This window comes from Mesoplodon mirus (genome assembly GCF_964341445.2).
Source record: "Mesoplodon mirus genome assembly, chromosome: 10".
Lineage (NCBI taxonomy): Eukaryota > Metazoa > Chordata > Mammalia > Artiodactyla > Ziphiidae > Mesoplodon > Mesoplodon mirus.
Window position 1 is genome coordinate 14,819,993 of NC_138986.1, and position 22,860 is coordinate 14,842,852.

The 22,860-nt window shown below is 40.7% G+C and overlaps 2 protein-coding genes across 4 annotated transcripts in view; one reads left to right on the plus strand and one right to left on the minus strand.

The window, feature by feature from the left end:
- Positions 1-2,933: 2,933 nt before the first annotated feature.
- ARMT1 (acidic residue methyltransferase 1) lies at positions 2,934-17,744 on the minus strand. The gene is made up of 5 exons (XM_082633839.1): positions 17,563-17,744; positions 15,152-15,257; positions 14,141-14,385; positions 8,802-8,967; positions 2,934-5,436 (listed from the first exon to the last, which is right to left on the minus strand). Exons 1-5 carry the CDS (start codon positions 17,601-17,603, stop codon positions 4,669-4,671), a joined length of 1,326 nt encoding a protein of 441 aa, XP_082489965.1. The 5' UTR covers positions 17,604-17,744; the 3' UTR covers positions 2,934-4,668.
- Positions 17,745-18,000: 256 nt separating this feature from the next.
- RMND1 (required for meiotic nuclear division 1 homolog) overlaps positions 18,001-22,860 on the plus strand; it is a 38,105-nt gene continuing 33,245 nt past the window's right edge. The window contains exons 1-3 of one of the 3 annotated variants that reach the window (XM_082633836.1): positions 18,001-18,132; positions 19,194-19,368; positions 22,026-22,543. In XM_082633836.1, coding sequence (XP_082489962.1) covers positions 19,221-19,368; positions 22,026-22,543 — 666 coding nt within the window. In that variant the 5' untranslated portion in view covers positions 18,001-18,132; positions 19,194-19,220. Of the gene's footprint in view, positions 18,133-18,271; positions 18,339-19,193; positions 19,369-22,025; positions 22,544-22,860 lie in introns of those variants that run through there. The other 2 variants (XM_082633837.1, XM_082633838.1) reach the window with 2 other exon arrangements.

Below are 22,860 nucleotides of genomic sequence, written 5' to 3' on the forward strand. Positions count from 1 at the left end.
ATAACTTCTTCTTTTCCAGTAAAATTGTGAGAATGTGACTTAGGTCACGGAGTTAACAGGAGACCAGGCATTAGCAATCAAGTATTTATGAGTCCCAGATCATTATTAAGTCCCAGGTCATACTGTCATCCAAGGGGAAAAAAAATCTTCCATCCCTCCAGCCGGAACTAATTACAGCGAACTAGACAAAAATTACAAAAGTAAAGTGACAATAACAAAACCAATTAACCAAACTAAAACTTCAGAAGCTGGAAAACCACTTCAGAATTTTTTTTTAATTTAAATAGTACAAACCTGGTTTTTGTTTTTTGTCTTAAAAATGTAAAAAATATGTCTAGGCATGGAGAAAGAAATACATCCAAATCTTAACAGGAGTATTGGAGGTAGTGGAATAACATCCTTATTATTTTTCTCATTTTTCCCTCTGCTTTATTCATTTTCTGTAATGTCAGGATATCATTTATCGCATACCATAAATGTCAGACACTGCATTAGCACTTTATCATGGTAGTAAGACACGCATGTGTAGAAGTGTTCAGAGCCTCCTAGACTCCCCACACCCAGTCCAGGGAAACAGGAGAGTAGAGGGGGGAAAGTTTTGTGGAGTTAGAGGCTCCAGAACAAGGCTCAGCGAGGGCTTGGGCGGAGGGAGCTGTTAGGAAAATGGGTGGGAGAGGAAATTTTAATAATTCTAACTCTGAACTGTTTTTTCAATTCACCCTAGGGTTTTCTTAAAATCTAAGAAAATGGTTTGAATTACGTTGGTATTGCCTCTTGCAGTGGGAATTTCTTTTATAGAAACATGACCTTGAGGTTGAACAACATGGGTTCTGGCTATTAAAAAGTTCAAAAGCATTACTGCATTTTATCAAACACCAAAATGCCACCTTGAATTACAGAAAAAAGCTGGGTCATCTCAAGAAATCTTGTTCATTTGCTGTTTAATCAAAAAGTAACATAGGGGGCTTCCCTGGTGGCGCAGTGGTTGAGAGTCCGCCTGCCGATGCAGGGGACACGGGTTCGTGCCCCGGTCCGGGAAGGTCCCGCATGCCGCGGAGGCTGGGCCCGTGGGCCATGGCCGCTGGGCCTGCGCGTCCAGAGCCTGCGCTCCGCAACGGGAGAGGCCACAACAGTGAGAGGCCCGCGTAACGCAAAAAAAAAAAAAAAAAAAGTAACATAAATCAATGGAGTATAAACCGCCATCCTCCACCTAATTATTTACCTGCCCTCATCCACATTTTCATCATAATATACCTAAGATACTGGATCTATGTCTTGCTAAAAAAGGGTTGCATGAAATTTATAGGCTGCTTTACCCAGGAGTTACTTCATACTTAAGCAAGTATGGTATTGTTAGCAGTTGAAACAATTGAAGATGCTATTTTAGGAAAGTTTCCCAAGATCCCTCAGCTCTTCAGTGGAAACTTCACCCCCAGCTGACTCCAGAGCCCCAGCTTCCCTCATCGTGCTCCTCAGTACCTACACCAAACATAATATATAGGCCAAATCTGCTGGGGTAGAAACAGGTGGAGAAGCAGGAGAAGGTGACAGGCAGAGCCCTGTCCATTGGGTGCCTCCAGCCCTCATTTCAGAGGCCCTTAGGTGATGTTAAGAAGCAGTTCAAAAACCAGTGTTTTGCAACAAAAGAGAAACAAAAAACATAAAGAAGACTTCGTGAAAATGTAAAACTTTTGTGCTGCAAACAAAAAGACACCCCATAGAATGGGAGAAAATATTTGCAAATTATATATCTGATGAGACTTGTATGCAAAAGATATAAGAACTCTTACAATAAAAAATAAGTAAACATAAACTCTTGGGACTTCCCTGGCAGTCCAGTGGTTAAGACTCTGCGCTTCCAACACAGGGGGCAAGGGTTTGATCCCTGGTCGGAGAACTAAGATCCCACATGACGTGAGGCAACATGGCCAAAAATAAAAATAACATAATTTTAAAAATTAAAACTCTTACAATAAAAGATAATCTAATTTTTAAATGGAGAAAAGAATTGAAGACACTTCTCTGAAAATATACAAATGACCGATAAACACATGAAAACATGTTCAACATCAGGGAAATACAAATTGAAACCACAATGAGATACTGCTTCTCACCCAGCAGCATGGCTATAATGAAAAACACAGACAATAACAAGTGCTGACAAGGATGTAGAATTGGAGCCCTCATGCGGAATGTAAAACACTGCAAACACTTTGGGAGTCTGGCAGTTGCTCAAAATGTTAAACATAACTGCCACAGGATCTAGCACTTTTACACCTGGGTACATACCCAAGAGAACTGAAAACACACATACATACAACCACGTGTACATGAATGTCCATAGCAGCATTATTCATAATAGTCAAAAAGTGGAAACATACCAAGTGTCCATTCACTCATGAATGGATAAATATGGTAGACCCATATATGGTATATCCATACAATGGAATATTATTCAGGCGAAAAAAAGGAATGAAGTACTGATACATCTTACAACTGATGAATCTTAAAAAGAAGCCAGTCACAAAAGACTACATATTTTATATTCTATTTATATATGAAATGTCCAGAACAGCTAAATCCATAGACGGAAAACAGATTACTAGTTGCCAAGTGCTGAGGAGAGGGGGCTGGGGAGTGACTGCCAATGGGTGCAGGGTTTCTTTTAGAGAGAGTAAAACTTTCTGAAATTAGACTGTGGTCATGGGGGCACAACTCTGTGAACATACTGTACTAAAATACTGTACACTTTACATGGATGAATTGTGCGTGAATTTTATCTCAAGAATGCTGGTTAAGGGCTTCCCTTGTGGTGCAGTGGTTGAGAATCCACCTGACAATGCAGGAGACGTGGGTTCAAGCCCTGGTCCGGGAAGATCCCACATCCCATGGAGCAACTAAACCCGCGAGCCACAACTACTGAGCCCGTGAGCCACAACTACTGAGCCTGCATGCCTAGAGCCCATGCTCCACAACGAGAAGCCACCACAATGAGAAGCCCGCGCACCGCAAGGAAGAGTAGCCTCTGCTCGCCGCAACTAGAGAAAGCCCACGTGCAGCAACGAAGACCCAAAAGCAGCCAAAAATAAATAAATAAATAGATAAAAAATAAAAATTATAAAAAAAATCAACTGGTGAAACTCCAAGAGGCCCCTCTCTCCTGCTAAATAAGCATTTTTTTAAAATGCCGTCTTGACTTCCTCTTCCATGGTGCCATCTTCTTGCTTGCTCTAGTTTGCTTCCTTGCTCTCTTTCTTGTAGGAGAGGGTGAACTACTTCCTCATAATCTCATGTTCTTAATAAAACATGAACACAGAAAAAAATCCCATACTTTGGAAAAAAGTAATGTATTATACCATAGCTCCTGCTGTGGCTGTGAAATCAATACAAATATACAATTGTGTTCTAATTTATGGCAAGTGTCTACAAGTAATTCTCATGTGCTCAGTATTTTAGTAACAATGTTTAAAACAGGAACACATGTAGATAAGGAAATGAGTAAATTCAAAATGTGCAGCTTTATATAAACATTTTACCAAAACAATTTTAAGCACTTAGCAAGGGCACAGACTATCACTTCATTTAAGTGACATAATTTAACAACTGCTTGGACAACATCTGTAATATACATTATGAGTTTCTTCATCATAAAGACTTCATTTTTAATCTTCCCTTCTTGACCTTCCCCCACTGGAAGATAAAACCAGTGAGATTTTCAGTACAATTTACAATTCATTTTATTATTCTGGTGCAAGAAAACGTTCCCAGGTTTATTTCCAATTTCAGTTTCAAAACAAACTGACCTGAAACTTAGTCTTTAATAGCTGTGATCACCAATAAATGTGTAAGATTATAAAAGGTGAATTAACTCATTGGTAGTACAAAGTCAATGCAGAAGAATCTTCCCTACCTAAAGCATTTTTTTAAAACTGTAGAGCAATCCCATTCATTTAAAACACTTACGTGTTAAAATAATATACTTCAGCTGATTATGGACATCACAAATAGAATGTAAAAGATATTACATTTCTTCAAGTACTATTTGTTTCATTCTGTTCAATTTTGTGTTTCTTACCATCCATTCTACAGGTCAATCAAAATACAAATGCGTGCAAATAATACAGGTTATTGAAATGAAATAAAAGTCAAAGAGAACAAAACTAAGAATTAACTTACGAGGTAAGTTTTACTTTCGTGTGTTCAGATATCACAGTTGTTAAGAAATGCCTCTCTTTACAAAGCATATTTAACATGTACATATATTATATCTTCACTGAGCCCTTATCTCTAGAGCCCAAAATCAAGTTGAGTAAAATTCCATGCCTCCTAGAACATTAAATACCATGCAGCATAGTATTTTTTAAAATGTTAACTTTTAAAGCAGAATTCACTTATATTTCTGTCCAATTAAAAATAAGTTCATTAGAACCACTTGAAATGATGCATTTAACTTGAAATAAGTTACTAAAATTCCAACATAAATGTAACTATCTGTAACCAGTGTAATCCACCTATCCCCAAAACAATGTAGTGGGGCAAAATGTTCAAAGGAGAAAGCCATCAGAGTGTGTGTAAAAGAGCACTGAGAAGCCAAGCTTCCCAGAGCTTTTCTGGGGATGAAAAGTGACTGTCAGATCTTTCTACCCAACTGAGAGTTCCTACACCAAGTCAAAGTGGACCATCAAACTGAAATATTCCATATTTCCCAATGGTCAACCAGTTGGGCACAGAAGCTGTGAGTTGTTCACCTTGCCCAGGCTGCAGACCAACCTGAACTTCAGCTTTTAATGTTCTTATACTGCAGACAGGTGCAGGGTGGAAGCCATTCAAAGCCTCATGAAATGGAGTGGTAAATTCCCATCTTCTGTCCCCCGTCAACTTCCTGTAATTCAAATCACCCTTAAATAAAATTAAATGTGCCTTTTGTAGTGTAGCATATAAGTCAGGAGCGACTTGAGGCATTGCACTGAATTCATGAGGTAGAGTCCAAAACACGTGATCGAGGTAAACCCATCTGCCCATTTTAATATGGTTTTCCCAGTCAACCCCACATTTGGACACCCACTTATGATTAGAATGTTTTAGTTGTGCGATTATCCAGTTAAAATCATGTAGAGTAGTATCAGAAACAAACCACGGAATCGTTTTCCCATAAAAATGGATCTCAGTAGCCAGTTTAGAGGACAACAGTAAGTCAGCTAATACTAAATCTGTAACAAGTTCAAACCCAGAATTATCCAGAACAATATCCACTCGAGTAATAGATGCTTTTTCTCTTTTTTTTTTGCAGTTGCTAAGCAATGACCAAAGATGTTCCATGTCATTCACTAAAATGAAAGGTGTTAGGTCTTCCAAAGAATTTATTAAATTGGTCTTCTGAGAAATAGTTTTCCCACCTGATAGAGACAGATCACACTTATTTCCCCACAGTGAAATCTGAAAAAGAAAAAGCACAAAACATTTACCTTTCTTTTGAATAACCAACAAAAACTCTATTACGTAGGATGTAATGGGAGGTAGGGTTGCTAAAAGTATTCATAAAATTCTTAATATAAAATGTCCACCCAATCTACATTTTCTCTAAGTATACTGTATAAAAAAGGTAAAGCAGTTATAAAGCAGAAACTAATAATAAATAAATAAATAAATAAATAAATAAATAAATAAAAGGTAAAGCAATGAAACTTTAGCCAGTATGCAATGAACTTAAGAAAAAAAACAGTTTGAATGATTTTAGCACTCACATCGTTTAATCAGAGTGAAAGTTTTTGCATCTTGCAGATATTATTAGAACATGATCAGATGCTGTAAAATGAGGCTACAAAGTTTACTTTATAATCCAGAGTCAAGAGAAAATAAAAATTCCCCCATCCTTAGGACCTGGCAACTTTTCTTGCATTTAGTTCTCTCACTTGTAAAATAAAGAAATTGAACACGGTGATAACTAAAGATTCTTCCAACTCTAATAATCTATTATTCCACTTTGAAATACTCAAGTTTATTTTGTAGGAAATGGTATGTAGCCCCATTTTTTTAAGCTCTAACTAAAATTACATGTTTAGAACTGTAGGCTCTAGAATCAGACAGACCTGGGTTCAAATCCTAGCATCTCCAATAAACAACCACTGCTAAATTAAGCTCTAAGGCTCAAATTCTACAACTGAAAAATGAGATAATAATAGCACTTAGCTCGTAGAGTTATTCTGAGTATTTGACATAATGCATGTAAGTAAGGTACCCAAAAGCTGGCATACAGAAGTATTCAATAAATATTAGCCCAAACAGGCTCTAGTATTCTGTGATTCAAAATAAGAGGAAAGCGCATGTTCCAACCAAGAATATTATTTTAAAAAGAAAGCGTCCAAATTTGATGAAGAAGCACACAACGGCATACATGACGGCACTCTCCAGCTGAGGTCAGGGTCTCTGTTGGCCTACGGCACATTTCCTTCAGATCATCTTCCGGTTTGTAATTCTGTATTTATTTGTGCCATTATTTGTTTATATTCCTTCAGGATTACAAGTTCAATGACAACAAGGACTAGTCTGTTTTCCTCACCACCACATGCCCGGCATCTAGAACAGTGTTTGATGAAGTTGACACTGAAATATTCGTGTGAACAGCGGTGGAGTGCTGTGGCTTTTAAAAACATCAATAATTCCCTGGAAACTAAGACACCTTCAGGCTTCCTGTAGGAAGGTAACCTGCTGGTCATTGTGAGCACTAATGGGGACAACTTTGGCTTCCTTTACGTGGGAGAAGAGTGGCAGTTTGGGGTAGCTGGCTGAACTAGATGACAGAAGACAGATCAGTACGCTTTCTGCTTCACAATTTATTCTACTTACGGGACAAAGAACATATTCAAAGAAGATTACTTCCCAAAAGAATGGGCTGGCTAGGGGCAGCGAGTGACATGCTGATTTTTTTTTTTCTTTTCTTTTCTAATTCTAAGCTAAGTATAATAGTGAGAGGGGGAAATAATACTCCGGTTTATTAGTTAACAGAACCATGACCACTTTTCTTCCAAACTCAAAATATGCCTTTCCTGCTTCACCATTCAGCTTACTCTGCTCGCCCTCAAAGTTTCATCAGGGCTTCATCACATCCCACAACTATCAGCACATTCCGTAGCCTCTACTTTCAAGGTATATCCAGAATCTGGTGACATTTACCATCTCTGATGCTACCAACTTGGTCCAGTCTGCCCTCACCTGAGTCACTGTCGTAACAAATCTCCCCACTTCCACCCTTGTGCCTTCGGTCTGCCCTCGGAAGTAATCCTTGAAATAAGTCATTTAATGTTACTCCTCTGGGCTTCCCTGGTGGTGCAGTGGTTGAGAATCCATCCACCTGCCAATGCAGGGGACACGGGTTCGAGCCCTGGTCTGGGAAGATCCCACATGCTGCGCAGCAATTAAGCCCGTGCGCCACAACTACTGAGCCTGCGCTCTAGAGCCCGCGAGCCACAACTACTGAAGCCCGTGTGCCACAACTACCGAGCCTGCACTCTCCAGCCCGCGTGCTGCAACTACTGAAGCCCGCGCACCTAGAGCCTGTGCTCCGCAACAAGACAAGCCACCGTGGTGAGAAGCCCGCGCACCGCAACGAAGAGTAGCCCCCGCTCGCTGCAACTAGAGAAAGCCCGATCACAGCGAGTAAGACCCAACGCAGCCAAAAGTAAAGAAATAAAATAAATAAATTTTTTTTTTTAAAGTTACTCTTCTGAGCAAAACCCTCTAACAGCTTCCCGCTTCATTGTGAGTAAAAACCAAAGTCCTCGCCTTTGCTCCGGAGGTAGCCTGGCTTCTGTGCAGCCGTGGCCCGCAGGCCCTCTCACCTCTGCGCCCGATTCCCTGAGGCCTCCCCGGCAGGGTCTCCCACACACCTGGCAGGCTCCCCGCTCAGGGCTCCGCAGGAAGCTCCACCCAGACGTGAGGCGATCCCCTCCTTCACCTGCCTCGGGGCCCGCCCCCCTCCTTAGCAGGCCCTTCCCTGGGGGCCAGGCTTAAAACTGCAGCTCCGCACCCCTCCCCCACCACTCCAGGTCCCCCTTCCCCGCTTTATTTCTCTTCCGAGCACTTTCAAACATCTCTTGCTGGAAATGTTTCGAACGTCTTCCAGGAAGTAAGGGCTGGGGAAACTGCTGTGTAAAACCACATACTTTCAAATAGTTCTGATTATAATGACATATTTCAAATTTTAGGATGTTTTGAATGAGAATTCAAAACTAAACTTAAGACAAGATAGATGAAGTGTAATAAAACCATATGAAATAGGCCATGGGCCACCCGACTGTTTCCACCTGCTGATGACAACTGCACAACAGCTGAGCTGCACTCTGCGCCCAACACTTACAGGAACGAAGCTAGTTTAATTCTCAGGTCAAAGTATGAGGCACATAGCACCACCCTCACTTAACCGATGAGGAAACTGAAGCTCAGAAACACCAAGTACCTTGCTTCAGGTCCAAACACAAGTAAGTGACACGGCCAACATTCAAAGCCAAGTCAGGCAGGGCCGATCAGATGACTGTGAACTTCAGTATCAAGAATGACAGAGCTATGAAGCCAGATGACTCCTGTGCCACTAAAACCTCCAGTGGGAGTCGAAGAAACTTCAAAACCCCTTTTCAGAGATTAAGTGGATTTTCATCTCTCGAATAGATAATTATTAGAATGATAAAAAATGATCACTGATAACTTAAATGACAATATATAAACATGCTTTGCTGTTAAACGTGTACCAGTTTATTTTCAACTATTTAAATAAACAAACTCAGGAGATTAATTATTACATTTACCTGAAGAACTTTAAAAAACTCATTTTTCAGCTGATTTTCATCTAGGTCTTCAATAGTTTTCACCAACTTTTGCAGGTGAGTACATAAAGCAATGATAGATTCCTGAGACTCAAAGAAATTTTGGTCTTTTAATTCTTTAAATATGTCAAAGTCATCGATTGGTGGACTAAAGAAGGAAAAAAGCATAAGGGAAACATTTATATAACTGTACCTTTTTTTTTTTAACATTTGGGTAATTGCAGTTTATTAAAGGAAAGACAATAGTAGCATCCCATCTAAAAAATTACTGGTAATTTTTACTAGGTATAACATACATCAAGTTACACAAAAATAATAATCAAATTACACAAATCAAATTATGCAAAAATAAATCCTCACACTCATTTTAACTAATTGTCAAATGTTCCTTAATCAAATATTTTACTGGAAGCATTAAATAATTATAGGGACTGTATCTATAATTACTTACCCAGTGGGTTTTCAGGGCAAAAGGAGAAAAAGAAACAAAATTTCAAGACAATTGCTTTAGTTCAACATTCTTTTGGGTGCTCAGGGTGGCCAGGTTCCAAGTAACAAACATATACACAGAATAGTTGAATACAATGTAGTGATTACTAATAGAGCAAAATACAGATTATGGGAACCCAATGACTAGTTGAGATAGATCAGGCAATATTAATGTAAATTTTATTATAATGACAAATTTTGATCATTTATGTGTAGATTTTTAATTTTTTAGCAACTTTTACTCCCAAGTTGACTTTGACCAATGGTGATGTATGTGCCATGGCTACATCTTCACGTCGTCCAATGAGAGATCAAATAATATTAATACTGGCCTAAGAAAAACATAACTCAGAAGACAGAAATACTAACATAAAAGACTTTACAGAATCAAATGTCAACGATATTCACATCATCTGTTCTTCAAAATTAGCTACTTTTTCCATGGGTCTTCTACCTTAGGGTAAAAAGGCAATATGGCTGATGCAATGGGATTGATTAAAATCAAAACCAAAAACATACCAGAATTTACACATCCAAATGATGGCTGCCTCCCTTCTCAGTCAGTCACCTTGGGAAGCTACACCCTTAGTCCAAGAATGTTGCCATTGCTCAAAGCACTTTTGGAATTCCTCTCTGGGGATTTTCTTCAGAACCTGTGGCACATTATCAAACGTCCTATCAGTGACAGTATACCTTCATCCTTTGGAGTTTAATTTGTTTTTGGAAACAGCCAAAAGTCACTCAGAGCAATTTCAGTAGAATGAGGCATGTAAATCAAATGGAATAAAATATTTTTGATCAAAAATGAGGAGTGACTAAAAAATAATGAGACTAATCTTTTTTTGAGGTTTGTAAACTGGCTCTGAAAGAAGTTCCAAAGAATTAAAAGACGTTTTTAGCAATGGCAGCATTGCTGAAGTGAATCAGTCTCTCGAGGTGACTTAAGAGGACCAAAATTATTTGGGTGCATGGGTTCAACTACAGGGGTCAGCAGACTGCAGCTTGCAGACCCCCTCTGGCCCACCACCTGTTCTCTATGATCTGCAAGCTCAGAACGGTTTGCACATTCTTGAAGAGTTGAAAACAATTAAAAAAGAAGATTTTGTGACACATGAAATTCAACTTTCAGGGTCTATAACTGATGTTCTATTGGAACACAGCCATGCCCATTTACATACCGCCTATGGCTGCTTTGGCACCGCTAAAGCTGAGTAGCTGCAACAAAGACCATGTGTCTTCCAAAGCCTAAAAGACTGACTATCTGGCCCTTCACAGAAAAAGTTTCTGGACCCTTGTTCTAGTGCTTTATTAACAAATCCTTCATTAATTTAAAGTCACACCTCATGTTAAGAATGAGACTTGGTTCTTATATTTAAGAGAGCAAACTCACATAGCTATAAATGATTTCAGATTTTAAAACGTTTGTTATTTTAGAATCTACTATAGCTGTATATGTGTACACAACGACCCAGGGGTTCTCTCCTAGGTATATACGCAACAGAAACACACACGTATGTTCACCAAGAATATGTGTTCGAGTATTTGTAGCAGCACTCTTCATAATAACCCCAAACTGGAAACTACTCAAATATCCATCAACAATAGAACAGGTCAACAGATTGTCATGTATTCATATCATGCAATACTATACCGCAATGAAAACTAATGGTTTACAATTATATGCAAAAGTATGGATAAGTCTCACCAATGTAATGCTAAGTAAAAGAAACCAGACACCGAACTACTTCCATAAAATTTCATTTAAATGAAGTTTAAAAACAGGCAAAACTAATGCAGGTCAGGATAGTGGTTACCCTTAAGGGGCAGTGATGGTGGTGACTAGAAGTGGATCCAAAGGGGCCTAAATTCTGCCTCTTGATCCAGCCTCTGGGGACACAGCATGTTCTGGTAAAGACTGCTGAACACTTAAGACATGTGCACTGTTCTTCATGTATATCACACTTTAATAAAAGCTTAAAAATGTCTGCCATTTTCTCTGTACTTTCATCTTTCAATATCCGAAGTATATTTACTTAATACATTTAAATTTTATATATGGCTAAAACTTTGAATCTTAATTTAGATTTGCAGATTATTCAACCATTTAACTCTAAAAAAAACCCAAAATATACATCTTGACAAAGAAAATTAGAAGTATGTTTCAGTGTAAGGGGCAAAATCAACAGAAACATATCTTAAAGCTAATGTGTGCTTTGGGATCCTGCAAAAGTTAGGAAGACCATTCTTTGGTCACTCTGGAGGGGTCACTGACACAGGATAGGAATTCTTCCTATAAGAGCCCTAACAAATTGGACACTTAAAAACTACTTCAGGGGTAGTGATAAATTAGGAGTATGGGATTAACAGATACAAACTACTGTACATAAAATAGATAAGCAACAAGGATTTACTACATAGCACAAAGAACTATATTCAATATCTTGTAATAACCTATAATGGAAAATAATCTAAAATATATATACACACACATATATATTTATCTGAATCACTTTGCTGTACACCTGAAACTAACACAATATTGTAAATCACTGTACTTCAATTAAAACAAACAAACTACTTCAGTGCTAGTTCCGCTGTAGGACAGCCTTTCTTTGCACTGACCTGACACCTGAGTATGGTACAGTATCAGACAATCCTCGGACCTTCAAATATCTGCCACAGAGATCACCTTAGGAGAGTTCCACATGCATGGCTGACTAATACTCCCATTCCTGGAACTTAAAGCTGAATTTTGCCTCTACCCTTTTTATCAAGCTATTCTTGGCCCAATGGGTGGAGCAGCACAGGCTGGGCAGAGTCTCCCTGGGGCCTGGAAAGAAAAACTGATATGCAGGCCCCACCACAGACAAATTAAATCGTCAGGATTTAATGTAACAATTTCCAAATCTATATGTTTAAAAACAAAACAAAAAACTTCTCCCCAACTGGGTGACAAATGTGCAGCCAGGTTTGTAAGCTCCTGCTTTAGAGTTTTCATTCTCTGAACCTGATCCGCCTCTAAAATCAAACTCAGAAACAGCATTCCTTTTACCTTTCTAACTTCCGAACTCCACTAAGTCTGTTCAGGGTGCCACTCAGCGTTTCAGCACTTCAGCAGCTTTGTCTAATACCATGGATATTTTCCAAAGTTATGAAACCATCACCCAGAATGTCAGACTAACCTTAGTCCTGGAAAGATACCCAAATGTACTACTTGTTTGAGGAAGGCTCTAATCCAATTTACACAGACCTGGCTCTACCATTTACTAACCATGCAGCCCTGGGCAAGTTACTCATCTCTTTGAGCCTCAGTTTCCTCCACTGTAAAATGGAAATCATAATACCTATACTTCACTGGGCTGCAAAGTAACTAGAATGGAGCTGGTGTTCAATATATGACAGCACCTAGTGTTTGCTTGGATCTGTGAGCCAGAAAATGTGCTATCTTTTTAACATTATATTCTGCTTTTAGAGCACAAGACCTAAAACATAGTTATTCAGCAAATACAAAAACTTCTGACTTTAAAATAATTTATAAAGATGATAAAATAATTTATAAAGATGAAGACAGAAAAAAAATAGTGAATAGACTCAAATTTACGCATGTTCCCCAAAGTCATCTTTTTTGTTGCTGTCATTGTTTGCGGTACGCGGGCCTCTCACTGTTGTGGCCTCTCCCGTTGCAGAGCACAGACTCCGGACACGCAGGCTCAGCGGCCACGGCTCACGGGCCCAGCCGCTCTGTGGCATGTGGGATCTTCCCGGACCGGGGCACCAACCCGTGTCCCCTGCATCGGCAGGCGGACTCTCAACCACTGCGCCACCAGGGAAGCCTCAAAGTCATCTTTTTATTTTAATAGTAGTGCTGGTTTAATCAATTGTTTTCAATTATTCTATGCTATGTTTAGAAACAGATACCAAAGGATTCCTCTTATTCAGCAAACCTGTATTTCTGTAACCTGTGAGCTAAAAGAATGATCCATATTACACTTTCTTCTGCTCTACAGGTCAGTTCTCTGTCAGAATTTTCCTAGGAAAAATTAAATTAGTATAAACAAACCTATAAAAAATTATGTGGAGGACTTCCCTGGTGGTCCAGTGGTAAAGAATTTGCCTTCCAATGCAGGGGATGCAGGTTCGATCCCTGGTCAGGGAACTAAGATCCCACATGCCGTGGGGCAACTAAGCCCGTGTGCCCCAACTACTAATCTCACCCACTCTGGAGCCCGTGCGCCACAACTAGAGAAGAGAAAACACGCACGCCACAACTAGAGAGAAGTCCACGCACCACAACGAAGATCCTGTGTGCCGCAACTAAGACCCGACGTGGACAAAAAAAACAAACAAATTAATTAATTTAAGAAAATTATTTTTTTCTAATCTAGCTGTTAAAAAAAGAGCTAAAAATTAAGATGGTGCGTAAAACAATGTAGTGACTCACCAAATAATTCTGACATATTATCTATTTTTATAAACAAAACATGCTTACTTTGTCCTGTCTTGATCTTTTATATAATTATTTCAAATTAACGTTTTTTGCTCAATAAGTACATTTTGTTTTACTCTACAAATAAGTAAGTTTTTATAAGGATTTTTATATCTGAATATCCTATTCAGATATTCAACCTTAGGTCTATTCTGGGCAAGTGGATTATAATTGCCAAGAATGTATTATAGCAATAACATTCGCAGAAATTTCCAGTAGTGCCATTAATATCTGTTGAACTGAATACAGGCTTCTACTGGTTTTTATTTTAAAACTTACTATTTTATAATTTCTAAAAAAGCACAAATTATCTAAAACATTTGTTACTTGATGGCTATATACTTACCTTTGGATAATTGCTTCATGAATTCTACGATACATGTAGCATTCTACAAACAACCACGGTGAGAGAAACCACCTTGGTTTTCCATTACTTTCATTTAAAAGGCTCTGTTGATATTCTAGGTACTGATTCCATAGGTCAGTATCAACAAAATTCTCAACCAAAGGAACAATTGGTTTATCTGTTTGCAATTCATTCCGTAATTTAGAAAGAAGAGAAATTGCTTTCTTTTCAGCTTCCAGGCCTTTCTGCAGAAATACAGGGGGAAGAAAACACACACACACACACACACACACACATATATGAATAGTTTACATGTAATTAATTTATATATAAGTATTTCATCTACAAATATAAGTGTATATGTACACACATATATACATAATTCCTCTAGGGCAGCAAATTTTTATGTATCTAAATTTAAGAAGGAAAAAACTAATACATTTCAAAACTACATTTTATGTCTTTCAAAAACTATTATAGGGCTTCCCTGGGGGCACAGTGGTTGAGAATCTGCCTGCCAATGCAGGGGACACGGGTTCGAGCCCCGGTCTGGGAAGATCCCACATGCCGCGGAGCAACTAGGCCCATGAGCCACAACTACTGAGCCTGCGCGTCTGGAGCCTGTGCTCCGCAACAAGAGAGGCCGCAATAGTGAGAGGCCCGCGCACCGTGATGAAGAGTGGCCCCCGCTTGCCACAACTGGAGAAAGCCCTCGCACAGAAACGAAGACCCAACACAGCCATAAATAAATAAATAAATAAATAAATAAATAAATAAATAAATAACTATTATAAACATTTAAATTTAGAATTCTTAAGTTGAAAAAATCAAAGAACAACACAGATCTCATATCAACATTATGTTGCCTTATCTAGCCTGCCTTTTTTTTTTAAGTTTCACCATATGAACTTATCTCCAGGTGGAATGACCATTACCACAGAGGGAAAACTGTTTATTGTGTTTCTATTAGAGTTAACCAAAAAAGAATTAATGTTAAAACACAATTCTTACCTCTCCATGTTTCTCGAAAAATTCACTTTTATGTCGATGCAATGTATCAATAGCCTTAGTTAAGATCTGTGGTAATCTGTCTTTAACTGTAAGATATGCAAATGACCTAGAAAAGAGTCATATACACAGTATATTACTTAGTAGCATTAACACTAGAAGGCTGGTCATCTTTCAGTTTCTGGAACACCTCATTTAAATTCAAATTCCTTCTCATACAAGCCCTGTAAAGTAAACCAGCATTGCCCAACTCCTACAGTAACACAGGAAAATCTGAAAACCTCTCTGGTATATCGTAAAAGCTAAGCACTCTTTGTGCCTCAAATTCCAGGCTCTACCCGGGAGTCCACTTAATCTTTCTTATCTTTCTCATTGTATTCCTTTTATTTTCCTTAATCAGAAACTAGTTTAACAATGTGATAGGACAGAAGAAGAGTTATCCTAAAAATCAAACAGGCTTTCCTCCTAGGTCTACTACTTACTAAGCGACTTCTACCTAGAAAGATGAATGAGGCAATGGATGTAAAACTGCCTGAAAGACTTTACTGGGCTAGAAAAATATAATGAAAGATATTTATGAACCTGCTTCTCTTTGTCTATACTCTTAGCCAGCTTAATTCTTTTCTAAGGTTTTTCTTGCTGCCTTCTTTACCTGCCTAATAACTCCTTCCATCCTCTCAGCCCCTAAACAAAATTAAGGCATATTACCATCTTGCTCTCCCAACCAGAAAATTAGAGGTTTTCAAAAAGTGTCAAAGAACAAAGAAAGCTGAAGAGGAACAAAACTTGAGTATACCTGAATCAAAAATTAAAGATATTCTTGACTTTAGACATGCAAAAATCAAGGGTTACAGATTATCACTGTATGTTTTGTTTAAGGACATACATGACTCGGTTAGAAAAAAGACTTTAGTACTGTGCAGTTTTTAGACAGAAAGCACAAAACTTAACTGATCAGTTCATGTATATCTTCAGATCACCAGAGACAAAGTAAAAATGAAGAAAGTTGGAACACTTCTGCCCAAATCTCTTATTCTAACTTTAATGTGGGATCATCACACTTCTAAAAACTCAAAGACCTTATTGCAATTTTTAAAAATAGGGTTATATACCCTGAGTATTTTTTCAGGAGGCTTCCTCAAATGTTAACCATAAAACAAAAAAATAGCAAAAAAATAGGAAAAGTGCTTTCTGATTCTGTGGTGTTTTACAGTGAGTAGGTTTTAATATGCATAGTAACTGCTCTGATCAGAACTTAACTTTTAACAATTACTACTAATTCCTTGGGAGAAGAGAAAGAATATTAAATCAATTGACACTTGAATTTTCCAAGGCAGCAGATACGAAAAGTGACAGTCCTTTGAGATTTTACTTAACTGGAAAATTATTCTGTTTTTCCAGCTACTAAATTTCCTCAGAGGCTTCCATCTCTAAGGGTAAGGTCTCAGGTCTAGGACTTGGGTGAGAGCAGAGATGCCTAGGACTCAAAATTTAAGGACGCAGACACTCCCTATATTTGCCTGAAGGTGAGTACATGCTTAAATTCTGGGACATTGGCTGGCTCTCTGGCCTCAATCTATTGCCGGTACGGTCAATTTCTTCCAAGTGCTCTTGTGTTTTGCCATCTTTTGCAGTAAGGACATATTTCAAATATAGATTGGGCCTCTCAACTTATACAGAGAGATATAATAATTTTATAGAATCTATAACATGACGCCTAAAACGCAAGAAGGTACAGGCACTTTTTATAGTGGGATTATGAATTAATCCGGTCAGCAATAGGAAGAAACACATTTCTCGATAGATCTCAGCCCCCTAACTTTTGCAGACAACTTTAACCCCCCCCAAAGCAGGTTTATTAATTAAAATATGAATTAAAGCCATGCGCTGCAACACTCTGAAAGGAGGCATACACCCTCAAGACAGTCATGCGTTAAGTTAAAAAACCCAAAACCAAAACAAAACAAAACAAAACAAAACAGTATCGAACCACTTGAAAGACGCGTTCACTGATTCACATTAATAGAAGGCTATATCAAAACCCCTGAACCACCACTGTAGAGAGAGGTGGGGGTAAGCGGAGATTTTCGGTCGGGGTTCGCAGTCCGTTCCCGTGTAGGCAGGGAAGAAGCCACGAATCAGCGCAAGGAAGAAGCTGCAAAGCCGATCCGAGCCTGGAGCCCGGAGAGCAGCCGCCTAGCCCTCGCCTCCCCGCGAGCCGTTAGAAACCGAGGCACCGCCACCGGGAAGCGGAGCCCGGACAGGGGGATGGAACTCGCTGGCGGCGGGGAGCAAGCGCCTCCGGCCCGCCGCTGCTTCCCCGCTGGTACCCACAGGTTCCCGACGAGGCCCAGCTCTCCGCAAAAGTGGGGAGGAGGAAAAGGAGCGGAGCGGGCGAGGAAAGCGACACGAACCCTACATCCCGTGCTGAGAGAGACACCGGAGGCCCGGCCATCACCTTCCACGCTCCCCACGCCAACGCTCGGGTTTCACCCGCCGCAGGAAGGGAGGCGGTGCAGGCGCGGGGGAGGAGCTGAGAAAGGGAGGGATGTGGATTTAAAAAATGCTTTTGAATGAAGAAACTTTATTTGGTGCCCGTAGAAGCGAAAAACAATGGCCGAGGACGCGGAGATCTTCCGGTGACGAAGGCGGGGACAGCAGAGGGCGACGAGAGAAGCGGAATAAGGAAGCAGGCGGAAAGCGGAAGCAACCAGGGACCGGGACGTCGCAGGGACCAGGGAGCGGATAAGGTCGCGGAAGCACGGGTCACGTGCTCCGACGGTCACGTGGACCGGGCGGCGTACGCTCCGCTGGGCTAGGAGTCCTGTGCGCCTGCGCAGTGTCGGGCACTGGGAGGGGCGCTGGGTCGGTGTTGGGACTGGCTGCGGGAGCGGGGGGCTGCACCGGGCACTCTGTCTCTTGCCTGCAGCGGAGGCGCAGAAGCGTGCACCTTTAGCGCGTCTGTCTTTTCTTCCCGCGAAGAGGTTAGTGCACTACCTTGTTCTGGGAGCTTGTATGGTCTTGCACAGCGGTCCGCCCTTTGCTCCCTGCCGCCCTGAACGTCTCACGTCACGTGTTTCACCGGTACAGCGGAGGCCCCCTATTACAGTGATCTTTGGTCGATTTAGCTGGGAGTGAAAAGCACTGCGTCCATACCCACGTACTGAAGCCTTTGAGCCAGTGCATAGCGGTAACTGCAAAGATAAAATAATTTTGAGCAGCTTAAGGAATTGGAAGGCGTGCTCCAGAGATTAGCGCCACTTATCCATTGACTTATAGCCTAGTTGATACAGATTTCTTAGTTCGTACGTTCTTAAAAAGTAGAAAATGTGTCCAAGAACTGAGTAGCTGCCTTGTATTTCATTCAAAAAATACGAGTTGAATACCTGCTGTTTGCTGGGCACTCTGGTTACAGGAGACACAGCATGAACAAAAGGCAAATCTTTATCCTCAAGGAGCTTAGGTGCTACAGGAGAGAGACAAAGATTTCCTTTCCTCTTGTTTTTTTCCCTGTAGCGTTGTGACTATTTAATGTATATTTCCGTGGTTTACCACGTGTATTATCTGTCACCCCCACTGTGATGTAACCTTCAAAAGATAGGGATTTTCGTCTATTTTATTTTCAGCTGTATTAGCAAGTAGGACAATTTTTGTCACATGGTAGGAACTCAGTTCATAATTTGTTGTGTGAGTTAATAAATTAAGAACACAACGTGTTTGCAAGTGATGTTAAACGCAATGGAGAAACAGAAAGTGGAGGAAGCTAGAGTGTGGGTGCTGGGGTGCGTTTTAAACGAAGTGGTCGGGGAAGACTTCACTGTGTAGGAGACATTTGAGCAAAGGTCTGAAGGAGGTGAGGGAATGAGGCTTACAGACACCCGGGAGAAGAGTATAAGGGATAGTAAGTGCAGAGATCCAGAGACCAGAGTGACTGGAGCAAAATGAGCGAGGGGAAAAAGCTGGAGGAGATGTCAGAGTGGTGATAAAGGGCAGAGAACGGAGGGCCATGCAGTCTATCTTAAGGTGTTTGGCTTTTATTTTCAAGTGAAATGTGAGGCCATCATCAAATTTTATGAAGAGAGAAGATGTAATCCGATTTGAGTTTGGTTGCTGTGTTCAGAAGAATCTGAAGAACAGAAGCTGGGAAACCAATTCGGAGGCCGTGACAATAATCGCTGGGAAGGACAGCAGCTTGGACCAGGGTGGTGGCAGTGTTGGTGGTGAGGACCAATCCGAACAAAGCCCGTGGGATTTGCTGACAGATTGGGTATGGAGGAAGGAAGAGAAGAATAAGGTGGACTGCAGGTTTGGGGCCTTAGCAAAGGGAAGGATGTAATTGCTATTTCATGAGTGGGGGAGACTGGGAAGAACAGGATTTGCAGGAAGATTTCAGAAGCTCAGTTTTGAGCATGTTACATTTTTCATGCTCGTCAGAGTAGTTTAGGGATAAATATTTGCTATTCATCAATTGTAGGTACTATATAAAACTATGAGATTGGGTGAGATCACCAAGAGCTGAGAATAGAGGAGAAAGGTGGCCCAAATACTGAGCCTTGGTACATTACATTCTTGGGATGGGAAACCAGCAAAAGAGACATCCTACCTATGAGGTAGGATGAAAATGGCCAGCGTGGTATCCCAGAAGCGAGTGAGGGAGTAGGGTGGGGTGATCAGCTGTATCCCATGTTGCTGGTCAGTCAGGTAAAATGAATACTGAGAAGTGACCACAGGACTTATACATGTGGTGGTCATTGCTGGCCTTGACAAATGGGTTTTGGTGAAGTGACAGAGATGAAAGCCCAATTGGAGTGGGTTCAAAAAAAAAATCAGAGAAGAGGAGATGGAGAGAGGCAATAAAACTCCTCTAAAAGGAAAGGAGCTCAGAGAACAAGTGTAGTATATGGAAGGGAAGATGGGGGTCGGGGAAGAGTTGTTTTTATAAGGTGGGAGAAATCAGAGCCTAGTTGTATGCTAACAGGAATGGGTCAGTAAAAAGGGAAAAATAAATAGCACGGGAGAGAGAGGGGAGAAGGGCTTAACTATGTCTTCTGTAAACAGGGAGGGAAAAGACTCGGCGTGCAGACAGAGGACCTGGCTGTAGATGGGAGCACGGGCACCTCATCTGTAGCAGCAGAAGGGAAGACAAAATATATGGGCACAAAAGCAATAGGTGGGCAGGTGGATGATGGCAAGAGCTGGTGGAAGTTCTCTCCTGATTATTTCTGTTCTGTCAACCAAAGAGGAAGCAAGATCGTTATTGAGAATGAGAAAGGAGGCATTGAAGGTGTGAGGAGAGAGCAAAAAGTAAAATATAGTATGGAAGTACAGTATTTACGATCGTTGAGCAGCATGAAAGGCCCACCTGAAGTGAGTGGTCATGATTTTAAAATGAGACCAGATAGTTGTTGGTTGGTTGTCCGTCTCCAGCCATGTTGAGGTGCAGGAATCCAGGCACAAATTGGGTGAATTATATTTAATTCACATTGAGGTTTTGTCACGTGGGTATGTGGAAGAGAGGGGTGCAAGGGATTTGAGGTCCTAAAATATTGTATAATTAGGTTCTGCAAAACCCACTGGTTCAACTGGCAGGTAATAGTACTAACTAAAGGTGAACTAAAATAGCTAGTTAGACTGGAGCTAAACAGAGAATTCCAACTTTTGAAGATACTTTGAAAGCAGCAGGTTCTACCTCCTAAACATCGCAGTGACTCATCCTTGCCCTCATCCTTTTAAAGGGAGATAATATATATGCAGTGGTTACGACGTTGTCTTCAGAACTGGAAAAGCCTGGGATTTCCTTGTCTCTGCATCACTGATTGTAAGCAGTCAGCCTCCCTAAGCCTCAGTTTCCCCTGTGAAGTACCTCACAGGATTGTCGTGAGGTGAAGCAGAGTGCTTGCTGGGTACAAAGTACTCAGAAAGCAATGTCTTAGTCTCTCTCAGTTTCTCCTCTAAGTTTTAACCAAGGATATGTTTCTTAAATGTACTTGTGACCATGTGAGTCTCACGTGAAAAGCTCCGACTTCCCTCTCCTATAGAAACTCTTTAGGACCAGTGCTTAGGATGCAGCCACAGGCTCCCGTTCAGCCCTCAGCTGCTGCTGCAGCTCACGCCTGGCTCCCCTGAAGCTGCGTCCTGTTTGTCAGGTGAACGATACTGTTTACCTGCGGTGTTTAACTTGCTGATCCCTCTGCCCTTTTGAAACCCGATTCAAACATCACCTCTGGGGCTTCCCTGGTGGCGCAGTGGTTGAGAGTCCGCCTGCTGACGCAGGGGACACGGGTTCGTGCCCCGGTCAGGGAAGATCCCACATGCCACGGAGCGGCTGGGCCCGTGAGCCATGGCCACTGAGCCTGCGTGTCCGGAGCCTGTGCTCCGCAACGGGAGAGGCCATAGCAGTGATAGGCCCATGTACCAAAGGAAAAAAAAAAAAATCACCTCTGGTAGGCACCAATAATTGTCTGTTGCTTTAAGGTGTTAAAAAAATGATATGTGTTTAAAGGACAAATAAACTACTTTTTTTTTTGGTTTGGCCACGCCGTGCGGCATGTGGGATCTTAGTTCCCAGACCAGGGATCGAACCCTTACCCCCTGCATTGGGAGTGCAGGGTATTAACCACTGGACCACCAGGGAAGTCCCTCAATAGCTTTATAGTCTTATAACCTTCCAGAAAGAAGGCTAAAGGTTGACTAAAGGAGAGATGGTGAAAACACTTGTATGTATTTTTTTAACCTCATTCTTTTACTAGGCTTAAGTTAAGATGTATCTATTTTGCAAATTGTTTTACAGAAATATACCTGTTACCTGGGAAAACACTATATATTTTTTAAACATTTTTTATTAAAAAACTTGAACTTTGAATTCTTTTTCTTTTAGCTTGCGATGTGGTAATGTCAGCCAGACTTCTCAGATCCTTGGCCAGATCTCACTACATTTTATCAAAAGCGTGTCAGTGCCAAAGACTTGTTCATCGAACATTAAAACCACTTAAGGAATTTGAGACCACAACATGCAACACCCTGACAAGAAATCAGAACATGAATTTGTTCTTTCCTGATACAGCAGCTGTTGGTTTGAATAAGTCCCAGGTCCTGGAAATGAACCGGAAAATATCAAATACAAACATACTCTCTCCATTAAACACCGCAGGTTACCAAGATGAAAAAGAGCACCTTCCAACCAGGATCTCCCTTGGTACTCATAGGAAAGTGACTCACAGACCAAATCTGTTAGGTTTTAAGTGGTTTATAAAAATACTAAAGAGACATTCCTCATCTGTGTCAACGGAAACACTTGTTTCTAAACAAGACTTTCCGCAAATCAAGAGACCACTGAAAGCATCAAGGACCAGGCAGCCATCCAGGACCAACCTTCCAGTTCTGCCTGTGAACAAGGTAAAAACGCTTGTGGTGGTGGCGCCTCTGTTCCCTAATAATCACTCTGAACCCCTGTGGATCCCACCTCAGCCTTACTACCAACATAGGAGAGCCAGCCATCAGCTCAGCACTTCTTTCAGGGCCTTTGAAGCCTAATAGTAAAACCTGTCATCTCCAAAGGGAATCAGCATCTGAATTTTAGGAATTAGTGGTACATATAAAGGCAAAATAGAGGCAATTAAATATAAAAATATAGTTTAGGAAAGGATTAGTTAGTGGCCTAAGAAAATTTTGAAAAAGGCTAGTAGTAAGTCCATTCTAGGAACAGTGCTATA

Coding starts and splice junctions, on each gene's coding strand:
- ARMT1 (XM_082633839.1), bottom strand. CDS start 17,603: ATGGCCGGGCCTCCGGTGTCTCTCTCAGCACGGGATGTAGG. Junction 14,386..15,151: donor TTTTCGAGAAACATGGAGAG/GTAAGAATTGTG, acceptor GTATTTCTGCAG/AAAGGCCTGGAAGCTGAAAA. Junction 8,968..14,140: donor CATGAAGCAATTATCCAAAG/GTAAGTATATAG, acceptor TTCCTTCTTTAG/TCCACCAATCGATGACTTTG.